This window comes from Meleagris gallopavo, chromosome 14 (assembly GCF_000146605.3).
Source record: "Meleagris gallopavo isolate NT-WF06-2002-E0010 breed Aviagen turkey brand Nicholas breeding stock chromosome 14, Turkey_5.1, whole genome shotgun sequence".
NCBI classification, from domain to species: domain Eukaryota; kingdom Metazoa; phylum Chordata; class Aves; order Galliformes; family Phasianidae; genus Meleagris; species Meleagris gallopavo.
Genome location: NC_015024.2, coordinates 1413637 through 1430477, shown reverse-complemented (window position 1 = coordinate 1430477; position 16841 = coordinate 1413637). Strand labels below are relative to the sequence as shown.

At 45.1% G+C, this 16841-nt stretch overlaps 1 protein-coding gene across 10 annotated transcripts in view; it reads right to left on the bottom strand.

The window, feature by feature from the left end:
• Nucleotides 1-16841, bottom strand: part of HEMK1 (HemK methyltransferase family member 1) — an 87777-nt gene that overhangs the window by 31071 nt on the left and 39865 nt on the right. For 7 of the 10 annotated variants that reach the window (XM_019619935.2, XM_019619937.2, XM_031555484.1 and 4 more), the window contains one exon: nt 9300-9370. In XM_019619935.2, coding sequence (XP_019475480.1) covers nt 9300-9370 — 71 coding nt within the window. Of the gene's footprint in view, nt 1-1709; nt 1798-8643; nt 8883-9299; nt 9371-16841 lie in introns of those variants that run through there. The other 3 variants (XM_019619934.2, XM_019619931.2, XM_031555482.1) reach the window with 3 other exon arrangements.

Genomic DNA, 16841 nt, shown 5'->3' with positions numbered 1-16841 from the left:
ATGATCAGTGTGGCATCACCAAACAGCAAAGCAAGAAGAAGGGGCAGGAGCCCACAGCACTGCTCTCTTTCAAATTCACTACTGGTGGGTCTTACAAGAGAAATGAGTGGTCTCCATTTTCTGTCCTCTCCTTATCTTAGAATAACTGGAGTGGAAGGGATCTTTAATGGCCATCTAGCCCAACTCCTTTGCAACAAACAGGGACACCTACAGCTCCAGTAGGTGCTCAGAGCCTCTTCCAGCCAGACCTTGAGTGTCTCCAGGGGGCTTCCACCTCCCCTTTGGCCAACCTATGCCAGTACTTCACTACCCTATTATAAAGAACTTTTCCCTTATATCCAAATCTAAATCTCTCCTCATTTAGCTTGAAACCATTTCCCCTAGTCCTGTCACCACAGACCCAGCTGAAGAGTCTGTCCCTTTCTTTCTCACAGCCCCTTTGGATACCGACAGGCCGCTCTCCGCTCTTCCCGCAGCCTTCTCTTCTCCACCTGCACAGCCCCAGCTCAGCCTGTCCTCACAGGGAGGTGCTTCATTCCTTGGTTCACTTTCAAGGCCCTCCTCTGGACACTCTCCAACAGGCCCACATCTATCCTGTACTGAGGGCTCTCCACCAGGATGCAGCACTCAGTGCACAGGTGAGGCCTCAGTGCACAGAGCAGAGGGGCAGGATCAGCTCCCTGCCCTGCTGGCTGTGCTGCTTTGGATGCAGCGCAGGGTACGGTTGGTCTTCTGGGCCATGAAGGCTCATGTCCAGCTGCCATCCAACAGCACCTCCAAGTCCTTTTCAGCAGGGCTGTGCTCCATTCTTTCATCCCCCAGCTTGTATTGATAGTGGGGATTGCCGTGATATAAAAAAACACCTTCTTAAGCTACTTCTAAAATCTATTTTTCACTGTAAGGATGAATAGAAAATTAAAAAAAAAGAGTTATCTGTCACCAGTTTTCACATTGCTATTAGGAAAATCCCCTTTCCTCATTCTAACCTAAGAACTGCCAGAGGAATACGACAAAGAAAATATTCTGTCGGCAGAAATAGACATTTAAGAAGTGTTGTAATACTTCAGAAGCTGCCAAAGCTTGCAGCTGATGGTGAATGAAAGCAAGCTTCGTTTCCACTTATTTCTACAATGTCAGCACCACAAACCTCACAGTGTCAGTCAGGACCTGCACAGACACTGATGAAGTGCTAAGTTGGAGGAAGGCTGTCTAAAATTCATCTTGGAGCCACGCTTCCTAGCTTTGGCAATCTCTTGCAGAGATCAGTTGTACATTCACACTCACGTGCTAAATCTCACAGCAAACAGACAACTAGCCTGTCATGCACAGAGCAGGTCCCTGGGAACATCCTCCTAATGGTTTTTGCCAAAGTTGTCTTCAGGTTGAGTTTACTTCCTACACCATCTCCTCTTGGCATGTTTTTCCTGCATAACGTAAGATATGCACCAGAGCAGGACAGGCAAGGCAAAACTCTGAGCCCCACACTGCTTCCACATGCTGCATTCTCATCCCTGGCTAGCATAGGCAGCAGCAGGTGAAGAGAGGACAGGGAAGGGGAAAAATAAAGGGAGAAATAGGATATGGGTAGCAGCTAACAGGATCATAATGCAGGTGCTGTGACTGTGATTCACCCCGAGGAGAGGCAGCTGGGAGGGAAGGGACAGCTGGCTCCTCCTGCAGTGCTGTGCTCCCAATTAGTAATTACTCACTCTGAGCTCCTGGTATTTAGAATCGATTATACAAAGCCACATCAAGGAAAGTATGTCTTGTATGGTGCAGAACCTCCTCAGTGCACTTCTGGAAAACATTATGGCATAATAAAGCTGCCATTAATATTAATTACTCCATTTTGAATCCCATCTCTAATTCCATTTCCTCCAATAATCTAATAATGAATATTGCTTTCACATTGTTATTCAAGGTATCAGCTTGACATCAGGAAAAAAACATATTAGGCCCAGTGTCTTATTCATAGCAAACAGTGACTAATAATAATGCTAATGGCCAAGAGCAAAGACTGCAGGAACCTCGAAGTCAGCTTAACAACCCAAGAGCCTCTCTGAGATTCACAGATAGGAGCATTTCCTAGAAATAAAATGAGAAGAAATCATTTATTCTTAAATTATGAAACACTCACTGGAGACATAAGTGCATTTGAAAAATACACATCAAATGCAATTCAAGGAAACACACAAGTGGCTCCAGTGTTTTAAAAAAAGCCAAGTTACCTTCCCATCAAACCAATATTAACAAATGAAGTGGAATTACCCCTTCTGCCGCTGCGGTGAGCCCCTCACCACAAGGGGCCGAGGAGGCAGGGCTGCCTTGAAAGCAGAGCAGAGTTGTGAGATGGAGCTGGTGGGGGAGCTGGAGGCCACCCAGGACTGCAGATGGTAAATATTTTCTGCCATGCAATTGAACGCTGCATCAGTATGAGAACTAACTGAATACCTCACCCTTGGCCTTGCCTTCTTCCCACCCCAAAGGCACGCTGCTCCTTCCAATAGGCTTTTCCCTGCTGCAGATGCGCCAGCAGCAAGGAGCTCCAGGGCTGGGAAGCAAGAGCCAGCCCAGGGGTACCCCAGTGGAGGCACAGCCAGCATGTAGTCTGTCCTCTGCTTTATCTTCTAAATCCTCCTTACTTGGAGGGGGTGCAAAGGGAAAATTCCCTCAGCCCACGGACACACTGCCTCTGGAGCACCCAAGCCCTACAGCTGAGTGCTGTCATGGTGCGTGCAGAGGCTCAGCACCCAAAGCACCATTTTTAACAGCAGGCTTAGTGCTGTGCAGGCTCTGCATTCCCTTCCCTGCCAGTCACAAAGAGGATTCACGCGAGCATTGTCATCACCATTCATAATGTTTCCCACGAAAATTAATTCTTAAGTACACAGGAGTTCAGGGCACGAGTGAACAGAATACCCAAGCAAACCAATGTGCTGGCACCTTCCCCAGGCAGTTAACCCAAAACCAACACTCCTTTGAGGGATGGTGGCTTCAAATCTCAGCCAGATCCCTTCCACTTCAAACCTGCAGCACTTCAGGGCCTTTCTGTATGCAGAGCTTCTTTCCAGCCTCAGAGGCTGCAATGCAGCAGTTCCTACCACAGCAGCAGCATTGCTCTGTGCTGGAGCAGCTGCCAGCAGCCCTAAGCCCAGGAGGTGCACCGAGGGATCCTCCCATGCAGGGCTGCACCCTAACCCTGCAGGGAGCCACGGACCAGGGAAGAAGTCCCTCACTCTGAGCTATCCACACGATGGCTTTGCTCAGCCCTCCACTTTCCCTTTTGACATACTGCAGCCCAGTGTCCTAGATGTCCCAGTACTCAAAATTGCCACCTGCAAACCACCTGTTTTCTTAGTACTACTGCTGGGGCTCTCATCTGCAAGTTATCTGAACAGGCTCTTCTTTGTCAGTGTTTTATAATACCATTTCCTGATGGCCTAATAATTTAGAAATTAATGCATTGTCCTCCTGTGATTCAAGTACATTATTCCGCTGTCATCCAAAAACAGATCAGAAATATTTGCTAAATGCTTCTACTTATTTTCATCTTCATTAACAATTACACCATTTCCATTTCAAAGAGGCCTTACACAATTTTCTGTTTCAAGCAGATTGTTTAAATTCTTTAATGTCCTTGAAGATAGCAGCCAAGGATAATTTTACATTTCCCTTTTTATTTCCAGTTTTCTGCACTTCTAATTTATATTAACTGCTACCCATTCTCCCTCCCCCTCCACACTGCTTTTGCTTTTTTGCTCCTAATGCTGTCTTCACCACTGAACAGTGATCATCCCTTTCCTGAGGGCACAGTCACACTTCTTTTCCAAACAATGCTCTGTTCTTGAAGAATGCCTGATTCTAGCATTCATGTGTGTTTTCACTCACCAAACTCCAGACAAAAAGTCCTTTCACTTTGGATAAATTGCGTTACCTTACTAGTCTGAAAAACCTTTTTGTTTAGACTTTCTTTAATGAAGGTGGCCATCTTGCAGATACTACCAGCTTCCAAACCAGCTCTGAAATCCTTCACTCCCAATGGAAAAGGTCAGACGACCAACAATGCATAACGAACAGCTCTTTAGCTTCTAGGATCCGCCTAGATAGGCCACTCTATAAGGAATCGCTGCTTTCAGTATTCACAGAATCACAGAATCACAGAATTGTAGGGGTTGGAAGGGACCTCTAGAGATCATCGAGACCAGCCCCCCTGCCAAAGCAGTTCCCTACACCAGGTTGCACAGGTAGGCGTCCAGGCGAGACTTGAATATCTCCAGAGAAGGAGACTCCACAACCTCCCTGGGCAGCCTGTTCCAGTGCTCCGTCACCTCACCGTGAAGAAGTTCTTACGCACATTCGTGCGAAACTTCCTATGCTATTCCATTAAGTGCTTGGTCAAATCGCTCCCTCCTGGCACCTGAATAAACTTCCCTGGACAAAACCAAAACCAGGCTGAGCCCCAACCACAAGGGATTCCTGCACCCAGCTGAAGTCAGACCTCTGGGCCCAGAAAACTGGGGCTGTCACAGCTGTCACCATGGGAATAATTCTGGCCCCAGCCCAAATGCATTCTGCCTACACCTTTTGATCCAGACCTGCTCCTTTCAGAGGTATTCTCAGAAACATAAATCTTCCTGCGTCACAGCAGGAAGTGATCTGTGTCATGGTTATTCCCTGAAGAACTTCATTTTCTGGTAGTGGAGAATGATAGGAATAGGCAGAGAGCAAGTGAGTTTGGAGTCTCACTGGGCAAATTACTGGTTTGATATTTAAGGCTAGGTATTCAGAATTAATCATAAAAATCAGTTTAATTCAGAAGTTGCCCTCTCAATTTGCCAAACAGGAGAAACGCTATGATCCAGACAGCTCCTCACCCACATCTGACAGTACCCAAGACTTCAAAGTGAAAAACAAAGAAAAATTCATTATGCATAATCAAAGAAGAGATTCTTCTGAAGGCTTACCTCGAGCTGGGACATTGACTTTTCTGTTTTCCCCAGTCCTCTCTCTCCTATCTTGCCATTTTCACACAAGAATTCCTAAAGAATGCAGCAAAGATCACAGAATATGCCTAGGGTTCCCTGATGTCCTTCTGGCTTCCTTGGCTTCCAAATGGCAGGCCACACTCACAGGCAATCTAGCCAATAATATGGAATCATACAACTGTTTTTAACTGAATCAATAACTATTTTCAAGTGGCTTTGTGGGAATTTTTTTGTATGGTTGTTGTTTTTTTCTTTTAAACTAATGACGTAAGTGGAGAAATGAGGCCATGTTTGGTGACACTGTAGTCTGACTTTAAACTATCAAAACCACAATGACCAGAGGTGGGACTTTGCCTCGATGCTTTAATTCACCACAGTTAAGTACAGCAGAATATACAGCATCTGATTCCTTCTGCAAATAGTTGTGTACTGCAGAAGCTGTACTCATTCACTCAGCTACAGAGCACGCCCCACAGCACATGTACCCTTTATCTGTTAGGTTTCAGTTCAGATCTTCATGTTCTTTTGGGCTGCCATTTACCCCCCATTTACTAGAACATTGCTGTTCTCTGGCCTGGTTGCCTTCATTAACAAAGGTAACCTCACAAAGACGAAAAAGAAAATTGGGAAGAATATTCCACTACTCTATCTTTGGAAGTAGGACTGCTGAGCATTGTGCACCGTGAGCAGCTTCAGGAAGAGTAGATAAGGATTACTTTATCACAAAAACACCCAAGATGCTCATCCTATGGTACTGTGAAGCTGCAAGTGTTTTTCTGAGGAGCCTGCGTTGCAGCAAACAGTCCTTCACTTGAGTACTGTCCTCAAGCCTGGTCACCTGTGCACCAGCAGCTGTCAAGAGACCACACTTCTGATGTAGATCATCTGGAAAGATCTGGTCTTGCTCTGGCACAAGGGAATGGGACTTCCCTGTTTAAAATGCAATTGCTTTACTGTATTTTCTGAAAATATTTAAATGCCCTAGCTGAAATTGTCTTTAGCTTGGTTAAACACAAGCAAGCTGTAAGAGCTGTTATATCTACACCAGTGTGTGCCCACTGTTCTACTTCAATTCTGGAGTCAGCTCATCTGTATAGTCCAAATCAAGCTGCTGAAGAACAAAATGGCACTAGAAACACTAGAAAAAGACAACACAGCTTGATTTATTTTGATGTTTCCCATTCATCACCATCTTTTCCATATACATATGATATTTTATCCTGGACTGTTTTGATACTTCATCGATTAATTCTTTATTAACTCAGTGCATTTTACAAAGAGTACATTTCTGGCACTCAGTGGTTAGTGCCTCTCAGCAATGGACTGGTCTCCTGAGTTAATCTTATCTCAAAGGTCTGTGTAAAACCCTCAGCTTTTTTAATATTATTGTTATTTTCAGGAAACATCTCTCTGCTGGATGCAGCCATTGCAGCGAAAGAAGCGCTCTCCCAGAGAGCAGAGATCTTACTGTGTTTATGAGCACCTAAGCTGTGGCACTGAAATCCCTGAGGGAAGAACTGCCCCAGCCCTGGTGCCCACATCTCCATGAGCACAGGGAATGACGATGGGGATGGGGTTCAGTAAACGCAAGGGTGAAGCGTAGGTCTCGACTTGGGACAGGGAGCAGGGGTCCCACTGGGAAGGACTATGGTAGATCGGTGATTACAAAAGCACACGACCAGAGGGTACACAGGAGAAGTTAGAGGCATGCCTTCCTATAGGCATGAAACAGCACATTTGCAGTGACCACTGTCTCATGATCCACCCTTGGCTCCAGCAATGATAACAATGACTGTTGCTTATGCCCACAGTTGCTATTGCTGCTGCCGGTGCAACATAAACCTGGGAACCCCTGGCACAGGTTACAACCACAGGCTGAATTCCCCTTTGATACTACTTGAGCCAACGTGAGTTCTGAGAAAATGTTGCTACATGTCTCCATGACACACTGCTAAACAAGCACCTCTTATTTTGTACTGCCTTCAGTATAGCAGTGATTTCTGTGTACGGTCCCATATGCAGTGCTCTGCAGCAGGGTGATTTGGAGTTGGGTAACTTGGCAAACACCAGTGTCCTTGGAGAAAGCTATATGCTTTTCTAGCCATATGTGAAACAACAATACCCTAATCAGAGCTGTTTCTGGCTATCAGAAATCACTATGCAACAAAAACGCCACGATGAATGCCTTTGTCTGTGTCTCAACCTCTCTTATGTAGGATAAAACAAGCAACTCTGTGCCAAAGCCTTAGAACAGCCAGCACCCCCAGCTCTGAGGCTCTGAAGACAGCCTGAGCTTAGCAGGCAACCACCATGGAGGTCAGGTTAGCTGGCTGACCCAGGATATTACCCAGTGCTATCAGCGTGAAAGACTTGAAGGGCTGTTTTCACCACTGCTTTGACTCACCACAACATCACAAGGCATGTTCCCTTTCACAGAATCACAGAATCACAGAATTGTAGGGGTTGGAAGGGACCTCTAGAGATCATCGAGACCAACCCCCCTGCCAAAGCAGGTTCCCTACACCAGGTTGCACAGGTAGGCGTCCAGGCGAGACTTGAATATCTCCAGAGAAAGAGACTCCACAACCTCCCCTCAGCTGCCACGAGGTACTTGCAGATCACAGAGGTCTCCAGGAATGAAATGCTACTGACAGCAACAGGGAATTCTGTGCTATTGCCAGAGCAAAAACCAGTCAGTGGGGAGAACTTGTGCCGGATCCCTGACCCTTCATCCAGGGGAAAGGCAACTGGCTTCAATGCCATGTTAGGCTCCCTTCTGTGCAGAGGGAACTTGGGCTTTGCAGTTTGCAAGCAGTCATGGAGGAGGTGGGATGAACACACCGCTGGCAATGGAAAACCTCTCTGAGGAAACCAAAGAGCTTTTGCCCTTCTTTCTGAAGCATGTCTTGTTCTCTACTGAGAAACCAGGTCTGATGAGTTCAGCTGCATAGTCTCCTACCTAACCAAGCCTTCAGAAGGGAGAAGTCAGGGAAGAAAAAGCCATCTATAGAAAAGGTGGGTTTGATGGGAGCTTACTGAGCTGCAGCACGTAGGAGATGTGATTATTTCTGCTCTGGCTGTACTTCTGGCATTCAGCAAGGATAGCAATGGTCCTTTCTTCTTAAAATTAGTTAATGTTAAATAAGTTTTAACCTGAAACGTCTACTTCCGAGAGAAGGAGTGCTCACTAGCCAATCCTGAGAAAGTCACCTAGAGCCAGAAGGCCCATTTCTTCAGCTTGTCACACACAAATCCATCCAGGTCACATGGAGTTCTGCAGTCTCAAGAGCTGAAGCTTCTTAACTTCTGATCATGAGATATTTATGCCACTTTTACAAGCTACAAGCTACTCAAGACTGCCTAACTATTACAGCTTAAATGTATAAACGACATCCTCAAGTGAACATGCTATCATTTTTATTTTTTTTTAACCTACACACATGCACACACAATTTGTTAAAAACTGAGAGTTTTTTGAGAATCCAGGGGAAACGTGTTCACTAAAAGATTTGCTAAATGTAGATTGTTTGCTCAGCAAACATAATAATAACAATAACAATAATAAATAAAGAATAACAAATACTTCCAGCCAAACACAGACATATACTCAAATTTTTGGGGGAAACAATTAGCTTTCACTTGGATTGCTTTTTTAGGGTTTTTTTTTTTGTGCTCTTTGATGCTAACTGCTGTCTCCTCAGCCAGCTGAACACAATCAACTGCTGCTCAACAGAAGTTTCAGCAACAGTATTTCGTGGGACGTTTTGCTGTAACCTCAAGTTCTCCTGTGCACAGACATATGCTTTGAAAGGAACAGCTGCACTTCATCCACATCTCTTTACTTCACTGTCATGCCAACAAGAAAAAACTTGAAGGGAAGCATGTTCGCTAAGCCCACTGTGAGAAACACAGACACAGAACAAAGCAAGAGACAGCAGCCAATGCCAAGTCCTCCAGCACACAGGGTAAGGGGAGGAGAGTGCCCTGGGCATCCTCATCCTCCTTCCTGCGTGACACTTGGGTATTTTTAGGGCACTCCTCAGAGTCTCCTTCCAGCCAGTCCCTGTACAGGGCCAGGATTGGAGCAGGAGCTGCATATGCACTGCATCACACTAGAAACACTCATCGATCTCCCCCAGGCACAGCTTGCCCCAAGCCTTCAGCTAGTAAGTACCCCATGGTACTGCTGAGCCCATCAGAAAAGGCACTGAAGACCATGACTGTAGAGTCATTCTCATCCCAACGCTGCATGTTTCACACTGCTATCACACAGCTCAAATTGCACAATGACAGCCAAGCACAGGAGTGACTTACCTCGAGTGAAGTTCACAGGCCCAGGATGAGACTGCCTTGGCCAGCCCACCACTGCAGCTCTCTTCACACCACTGAAACAGTTTTAAAGAAAGCAAAAAATAGGTCATCCATTCTTTGGGAATGTCTTCTTTCAGGAAAAATGATTCACTTAAAAAAAAATATTTTAACTAATTCTGCACAAGACTGATAAGCAGAAAAGCAATCCCTGTGCAGCCATTGTTACTTACATTGAATCAACTGAAGTTTTGAGAACAGGAACTTTCTCAGGGCTAAATGGTGAAAGTAAGGCACATCCAGCCTGGCTGTCTCACACCTACGTCAGTGCCCAGATTGCTCTACTGGAGGATCCAGTGCCTTCCAGAGGCCTAGGTTTATATTCCATGTCTCCACCAAATTTATTCTACCTTTTTGTCAAAGACCAGAGGCAAAGTGTTTGATCCACTTGTTCAGTTAATCAGAAGCTTATTTTAACATTCTTTCTACTCTTTTCTCCATGGCAGCTGTACGTATTTTCAGCAGATCCTTGTTTGCTGCTGGCTGCTGCATTTATGTGGCACTCCTGATTGGCAGGTATGGATGACTGCCTTGCAGCTTGCTGTATGGCACAGGAAATGGACAGTACGCATTCTGAATGCCAGGACACCTTGCTTCTTCCTCAAGGAGGAAACAGTAAAGCACTTGCTCCTGAGTGAGGCAGCAGCTCCTATCCTTGCAGGAGCTCAGAGGGAACCAGGACCTACTGCCATCCCAAAGGTGAGAACCACTAGTGAAGCATGGAAAAGAAAGCACGTCACTTTTGGAACCAGTCTCTGGCTTGCACTTTCCCCTTCGTTGTGACCCTAAGAGGTCAAACTTCTTGAACAAAGTGAAGAACAGCTCCCTCCTCTTCAGAGCTGCAGTCACTGGCACACCAAGACAAGCTGTGTGCTTGCTGCCAGGCTCAGTGAGTGATTTCTTCACCACAGCGCTGCTGCACGCCGTGCCCTCCTGGGCACCACAGAAGGTCTGTGCACAGCACGGCTTCCTGAGCCAGCAGAGTCTTACTGTCTGCTCTGCTCTCATGGAGGCTATCAACCTCAAAAAAAATAGTAGAGGTTTCCTCATCTTTAAAAGTTCTACAAGCCTTGCTGTGCTCAGGTGCTTTGCCTTCCTTTGCTTCCCTGATTAATCCTCACCCTACAGATGTGACCCTACTGCTCAAACCTATTGCTCAGGTTGGCAAGCCAAGCCAGCCACAGGCTGCCTGCCTGCAGGAGCCTCTGGTGGCACAGAGTAGGGGCTTCTCACACAGACATGAGGGCAGGAGGGGCTCTGGCTGCAGTCGATCGCTTGCTGCGGAGTTTTAGCTCTGTGCATCCCAAGGCCACAGAACACACTGCATCCTGTAGCACAGGGAGGCTCTTTCTTGGAAAACAAACACGATGTAAAGCCCTCCTGGTTTTATGTCTCAGTGCATCTTTCAAGCTGCAAAAGTAAAACAACACCAGACCAAATGAGAATTGGGATGCTTTCATGAGTGACGGTAAATCGCAGCACTGCTCACATTGCATAAGAATGAGTGCCCAAGTTTATGGGGCCACAATATTTAACTTCAACTAAGGAAATCACAGATGTCTGAGGTAATATTTGAAACCTGGGACCGCCCTTCTAAACAAAACACACTTGCCTAAAAAGTCAGCAATGTCATTTAATGAAAAGAAGCTGCATGCATATATTGCCATTCCACTGCCACAGAATGGAAATGGGTAACTTCACCATACAATCCTTGCAACTGTTTACTTTCTTCTGAAGGGATTTCTCCTTTACCAAAGCTTTCACAGTGCCCATTTTCCTGCCCTGCTGTAAAATGGATCACTGTTAACCTCATACAATTTTTTGTTATTTAAAAATAACAAGAATCAGAGAATGGCCTGGGTTGGAAGGGACCTCAAGGATGATGAATCTCCAACCCCCTGCCACACGCAGGGCCATCAACCTCCACATTTAATACCAGCCCAGTCTGCCCAGGGCCCCATCCAGCCTGGCCTTGAACACCTCCAGGGATGGACGGGGCATCCACAGCCTCTCTGGCAGCTGTTCCAGCACCTCACCACTTTCTCTGTAAAGAACTTCCCCCTGACATCCAACCTAAATCTTTCCTCCTTTAATTTTAAACCATTTCCCTTTGTCCTGCTGTTATCTACCCTTTCAAAGAGTTGAGCTGTACTTAGCATATTATTTTTTCATACACTCTTTCTCATATTCTCTATCTCCTACTGGACAAGAAAGAACAAAAACGTTCTTCTCAGCTATCTAATAAACATAAATGCCTTCTGCAAGTCTGAACCAGGCTGAGGAACAGATATTATATACGGATAAACAGATTTTGCCGAATGATTTAAGATGCGACAAGAGCTAAATGCAACATGGAATGCATTGGTAAAATTACAAATTAGCATTAATGCACAGTCAATTCAACTGAAAAGGGAAGACAATATTACTGTGAAGAACGGCCTTTTTTAGTCAAAATCAATGAGAAATCAATGATTTAGTTTAACAGAAGGGGAAACACTAGGAAAGGAAATATATTCATATTTCAGAGAACTTTGCAATTAACTGCAACACTGAAAATGAATATTAAGTATAATTCTCCACTTCCTCCTTGCTTGCATGAGAACAAACAGTGCTCAAATTTGGAATAAATCAGTGCAAAGTTAATACAGCCCCATTTTGCCAGCACAAAGTTTCATCCTCATCAGCACTGTCATGCTAATTAGAACTGATCCATTTGCTTCTTCCTTGTGGCACTGTGCCTTTCTGCTACCCTGCCAGTGAGGAAAGGAATGAAAAAATCAGTGAAAAATAATTCATATCCACGTCAAGGCACCTGTTTTCTGCCAGACAGTTTTGCACTATTGCAGGCTGGGCCTGTGCCCAAACTGTTGTTGGTGCTCCAGTCAGGAGCAGTAGCAGAACCCAACAGACAGACAGTACTTCCAAATAATTCAGCAGTCATGTTTTTGGTGTTGCTTCAGAGAACAGAACATAGAACCCAAACTACTTGATACTAAACCTAAACCTAGCTGCAGTGTGTTACAGTGTAAATATATCTCCCAGAGATCCTTCTGCTAACATCCCTGCAAAGGCCTTGAGCAGGATGTGAGCAGCTGCCTCAAAATGAGATGCCTGTCAGCAGATAGGAGGATGGAGACAAGCCTCCATGTGAGCCCATGTGATCAAAGCAGGTAATCCTTCAAACCCTCTCTGCAGAGATTTTATCCCAGTGGTGCAGCCAGGCCATGAGTCACTTGCCATGATTCACACACCCACCAACTCCTCCCAGCAGCATCAGGGTTTCAGAGGGAAAATTACAGGTGTGTTATGGACCAAGGTTGTGAAACAGGTCATCCAGCGTGCTGCATTTCAGACACTTCCTACAGGCGTCCATCTGAATGGCTCAAGCATGGCAAAGCTATAAGCACTCTGGAAAAGTTCTTAAAGTGAGCACTACACCTTTATGCTAACAAGTTAGAAGTCCCTCGCAAATATCATTGTGATATGGCGTATTTGCAGCTAAACTTCACTTTTATATTGTCTCTCTGTCTAACCCTGTGAAATGAGAAGCCAATGTCTCACCACTTGCAGGGATGGTTTAGCATTGCTCCTTCTGGTAAGTGGCAGCACAGGAGAAAAAGTCTGAAGAGTACAATCAGCAGGAAGGTCAGTGTTTGCGTGGGTCTTCTCAGGGCATTGCACAATTCTTCCTCTTTCTGGAATATTCTGCCACATTTACAAAGACCACAGAAAACAGAGCCTAGCCAAGAGAAGGGAAAGACAGGGTAATCCCCATTTCCTGCAGACCTTCCTCATCATCATATTGATCTATCCTCTCACATGATCTGCCCCATCTTTTCATCTGTTGCATTCACACAATGAAACCACAAGCAGTGGTTGAACATTTCTGAGCATGGGAGGCCTTCCACATCCAAATTGCCAAGGTTTGCTTATTGGTGTATTGCATTTTGCACCAACTATAATTTAGTTCAAGAACAGGCTCACAGCACTTGTTTCTGAACCAATTCACAGGGACGTATGGCGTTCTGTCCTACCACGCTCCCCATCTGCCTCACCAAAGGGTATTTATAATTCCCTGGAGCTGGATTGCCTTTCACAGAAGGCCGCAAGGTCCAGTCCATCAGGTGCTGGAATTCTGCAGGGCAGGAGAAGCACCGGGCTCCTCATGCCTTGTCGATGATGGCAGAGCTTCTTTTAGTTCTTAACCTTTTCCTTCGCGGCAGCAGGAAACCACGTCAGTGCAAGTGAACACGCTGCACCGGCACGAAGAACAAGCCCGGCTGCCAAGCTAATTGTGGAATGGGTGCTAGGAGGGTAGGACGAGAGGTGGGGTGCCTTTTTTATTAGACTTGTTCTAAATGGGCCAGAAGGAGTGAATGTATCTTCTCACACAAAGACCCATTATGCAGGGATTTCATTTTTCTGATGGAAAAATCTTGACGATCATAAATAGGAGCATTCACATTACAGGGAAATTCTAGCTAGGCTTTTCAGTAAATCTTCTGCAACAAATTCCAAATTCAACCAGCTTCTTCTATCTGAACTCATGTGCACACTGCAGGATTTGCATACTTCACCCTTCATTACCTATGGCCAGACTGAAGTCAATGCAGCAAGAGGTGAAAAGGCTTAAGAACCACCTCTTAGCAATAACCCCCACCACAGCCACAGGTAAAGGGGAAGACTGAAATGTATTTGGTTTTGCTTAAACTGTGAGGGAAAGAAGAGGAAGAATAGCAGAGGAAGGAAGGAAAACAAAAGGAAAGGAGTAGAAATTTTTATGTAGAGGGGAGAGTCCCAACTATCTCCTGTATTAGACTGAAACAGAACACACAAGAGAACTTGTGGAAGTTCTTAGAAGAAGAAAGAGTCATATTATTGTCCTTGAATCTTTTATTTTCTTAGTGAGCAGCACTTGCCATTTTAATCTCCTCCATTCACCCAAAAGAGAAGATTGTGGGGGTACTCAGCAGATAGTAGGCTATTTCCAAATTTCTCATAATGCTCAAGCAAACTTTCTCAGGCAGCCTGGAACAGAGGTACACTTGTAACTGAACAGTTTTGGACAACTCAGTACAAAAAAAAAGTCTTTATGAGATAAGGAGTCTCTAGTTTCATTTTTGAGGTATTGCAAGAAAAGGAGAGAATGGAAATCTGTTACCTGCAGACCACACTTGTGTTAGTCCTTCAAGGTTTCCCTTCTCCCTACCAAAATTCCCTGTTGGTTCATGATCATTTGAAAATCTAAGACCTACAAGCTTTAATGGGCAGCAGGCAAGGAAGATTGGCCACTTCTGAAAGACCTATGACATTTTACATCATCAGATACGAGCCTGTTCTGGGAAATGGAATTTTTATACTCATCCTTCCAATGCATCAACTCCATCCATTAATGGCAGCCTTCCAATGCTCTGCTTAGCTTTATTGCCACACCAAGATCATGCAGGGGAACAAATAACTGAAGTCTATTAGTAACAGAAAAATGCTATGCAAAAGCAAACTCAGCAGAGTTGCACCATGGATACTATGGCAAATTTCAGACGAGAAACAGATGTTTCTTTTTTCAGAACAGGCAACAGTGTTCCTCCAGCTTTTGTCCATCACTCCCTGATGCTCTCCAGATCTGCAGCCAGAAGGAAAGGTAAGTAAGTTGTTTCTCTGCCTGAATGTTCACATCTCATTATAAGCTGAAAAAGATACTTGCTCTGCATGCTCTGCTACTTCATTCATGATTCTGTCCAGTAACATCTAATTTTTGTCTTCTCCTTGCATTCTTTGTCTCAGTTCCAAACTGTTGTCATTTCTAGGAATACTTTTCTGTATGCCACCACTAAGGGTTGAATATTTTGTTTTAGTTAGCTGATTTTTGCTTATCTACTTGCATTTTCCTCTCATTTTCTAGCTTGAAAACTTTAGCTTGCAATATAGGCGAGCATTGCTCAGCTCTGACCCAAGGTAACAGAGCAGTTGTGAGAACACTCCCAAGAAATGACTTTGTTTTCTCTCAACCAAAACATTTTCCCACACTTCCAAGCAAACCTGTTGGTTTGCAAAAGGGTCCTGGTATCATCTCTGACAAAGGCAGTTCTACTAAACTTCCTTCTGAAATTTCCTGCCTAAAGGCTGTCAGGGAAAGTTTCCATCAAAATTGTAGGCATTCCCAAAATACGTCCTAGAACATATTTTAATCTTTAATGAAAAGAAACACACAGAGACATAGCATATAAGGAATGATGGACACAGACAAAGCTACCTTACTACAGCCACAACTTAGATCTGCGCCAGAAGGAAACAGAAAATGGCAGCAGATGGGAAGTGGAGATGGAAAGCTTACAATTGCATCCTACTCTACAGGTTTTGCTTCTGCAAGATGCTGTCAAAAGGCTCTACCTTCAGCCAGGTGAAGTCTCTGTCCTCAGACACTGGGATATAGCCAAAGCTGTCTATCTGCATAGCTCAGCTACCTTGAAACTCCTCTTGTCCTGCAGCTGACTTGTAACTTGGCTGTTGGTCCTCCATTACGACTGCTGACTGCTGCAACTTGCTCTTTTGCCCAGACGTGGGGATTGGGCCATCTATAGCATTGGCATGCATAAAACAGAATGAGACTGTGTCAGATTTAATTTACTCTCTGCCTTCTTTGCTCCTGCAGGCTTCTCAGGTTCCTTCGGTTTCCATTTCTCCCTTTGAGACACTGCTCCAAAATCTCACTCCTCTAGTGGCTCAAAATCTAATTTTAAGGCCGAGTTTATTAATAGCAAATTTGTACCAATTTGTCCTTGTGCCAGTATTGATCTTTATTATAAGACCTCTCCTTCCCCTCTAGTATTTACTTTGCAATGAAGTGTTTACAGAGAGACATCACATTCCTCTTCCAGTCTTTGTTTTGCTAAGCAAAACAAACTGATCTCTTTTAGTTTTCTCTCATCTGCTGAGCTTTCTGGACCTCACTTACCCTCTGAGCCCTGCTCTGCACCTGCTCCTATGTAAGCATACTTTAGGACAGAACCATACACAGTGTTCCCAGCACTCTTGAATCTTGGTTTTAAACCTCCCTGTTTGTACCAGAACAGTCTCCTTGAAACCATCCCTGCAAACACATCGCCCCAATACTTATCCATCATGTTCCTTCCAGTATCAAAGTTCCTCTGCTGCCCGGCTGCCTCCATAGCACCCAGCTCCTTCCCTGTTCTCACCCTGCCAGCACCTAAGGCAGATGGCTCCTGTGTGGGCAAGGCTCCCATCTGCTGCTTGCACTTGATCCCAGTGTCTCTCTGTGCTCCTGCAGAGCTCCCACACTGTGGACTAGTTGTACTGCTCTGCTCCCTGACTTTGAAGCCAGCAGATTCTCACAGAAGATTCCCCCAGTTCCATTTCTCCTCGGCCTCATTCCTCTGTTGGTATGCTTTTCTGCTCACCACCAATTGCCTGCACCTTCTATAGGTCAGCCAGCATTGCCGGGACCAGTGCCCCATCAGGGCCCCAAAT